Genomic DNA, 531 nt, shown 5'->3' with positions numbered 1-531 from the left:
CTGATCTCTGGTCTCTGATCTCTCTGGTCTCTCTGATCTCTGGTCTCTGATCTCTCTGGTCTCTCTGATCTCTGATCTCTCTGATCTCTGGTCTGTCTGATCTCTGGTCTCTCTGTTCTCTCTGATTTCTGGTCTGTCTGATCTCTGGTCTCTCTGGTCTCTCAGCTGATCTTACCACAGCTCGGTCCCACACCACGGACATCCTCTCCTCGATGCCGCTGCTTCCCTCGGGGATCAGAGTGAAGTCGTCTTTCCCGACAGCTTTCTGAGCCGTGGAGAAGCTCGCCTGAGCGCTGGACGTCACCTGGAGGTCTCCACTGGAGGGAAACACACACCAGGAGTCTGTCACTGGAGCTAACCATGCTAACGGAGAGGCAGAGTAATGCTAACCATGCTAACAGAGAGGCAGAGTCGTGCTAACAGAGAGGCAGAGTTATGCTAACAGAAAACTAGAGTCATGCTAACCATGCTAACAGAGAGGCAGAGTCATGCTAACCATGCTAACAGAGAGGTAGAGTCATGCTAACCATG

The 531-nt window shown here is 52.0% G+C and overlaps 1 protein-coding gene across 1 annotated transcript in view; it reads right to left on the bottom strand.

Moving 5' to 3' along the window:
- Positions 1-531, bottom strand: part of dpysl4 (dihydropyrimidinase like 4) — a 26,884-nt gene that overhangs the window by 7,530 nt on the left and 18,823 nt on the right. The window contains 1 exon segment of the mRNA XM_032511762.1: positions 176-317. Within this exon segment, the coding sequence (XP_032367653.1) occupies positions 176-317 (142 nt within the window).

This window comes from Etheostoma spectabile, unplaced genomic scaffold, assembly GCF_008692095.1.
Source record: "Etheostoma spectabile isolate EspeVRDwgs_2016 unplaced genomic scaffold, UIUC_Espe_1.0 scaffold458, whole genome shotgun sequence".
Classification (NCBI taxonomy): Eukaryota; Metazoa; Chordata; class Actinopteri; order Perciformes; family Percidae; genus Etheostoma; species Etheostoma spectabile.
The sequence above is the reverse complement of the archived record's forward strand: the minus strand, read 5'-3'. Positions and strand labels throughout refer to the sequence as shown.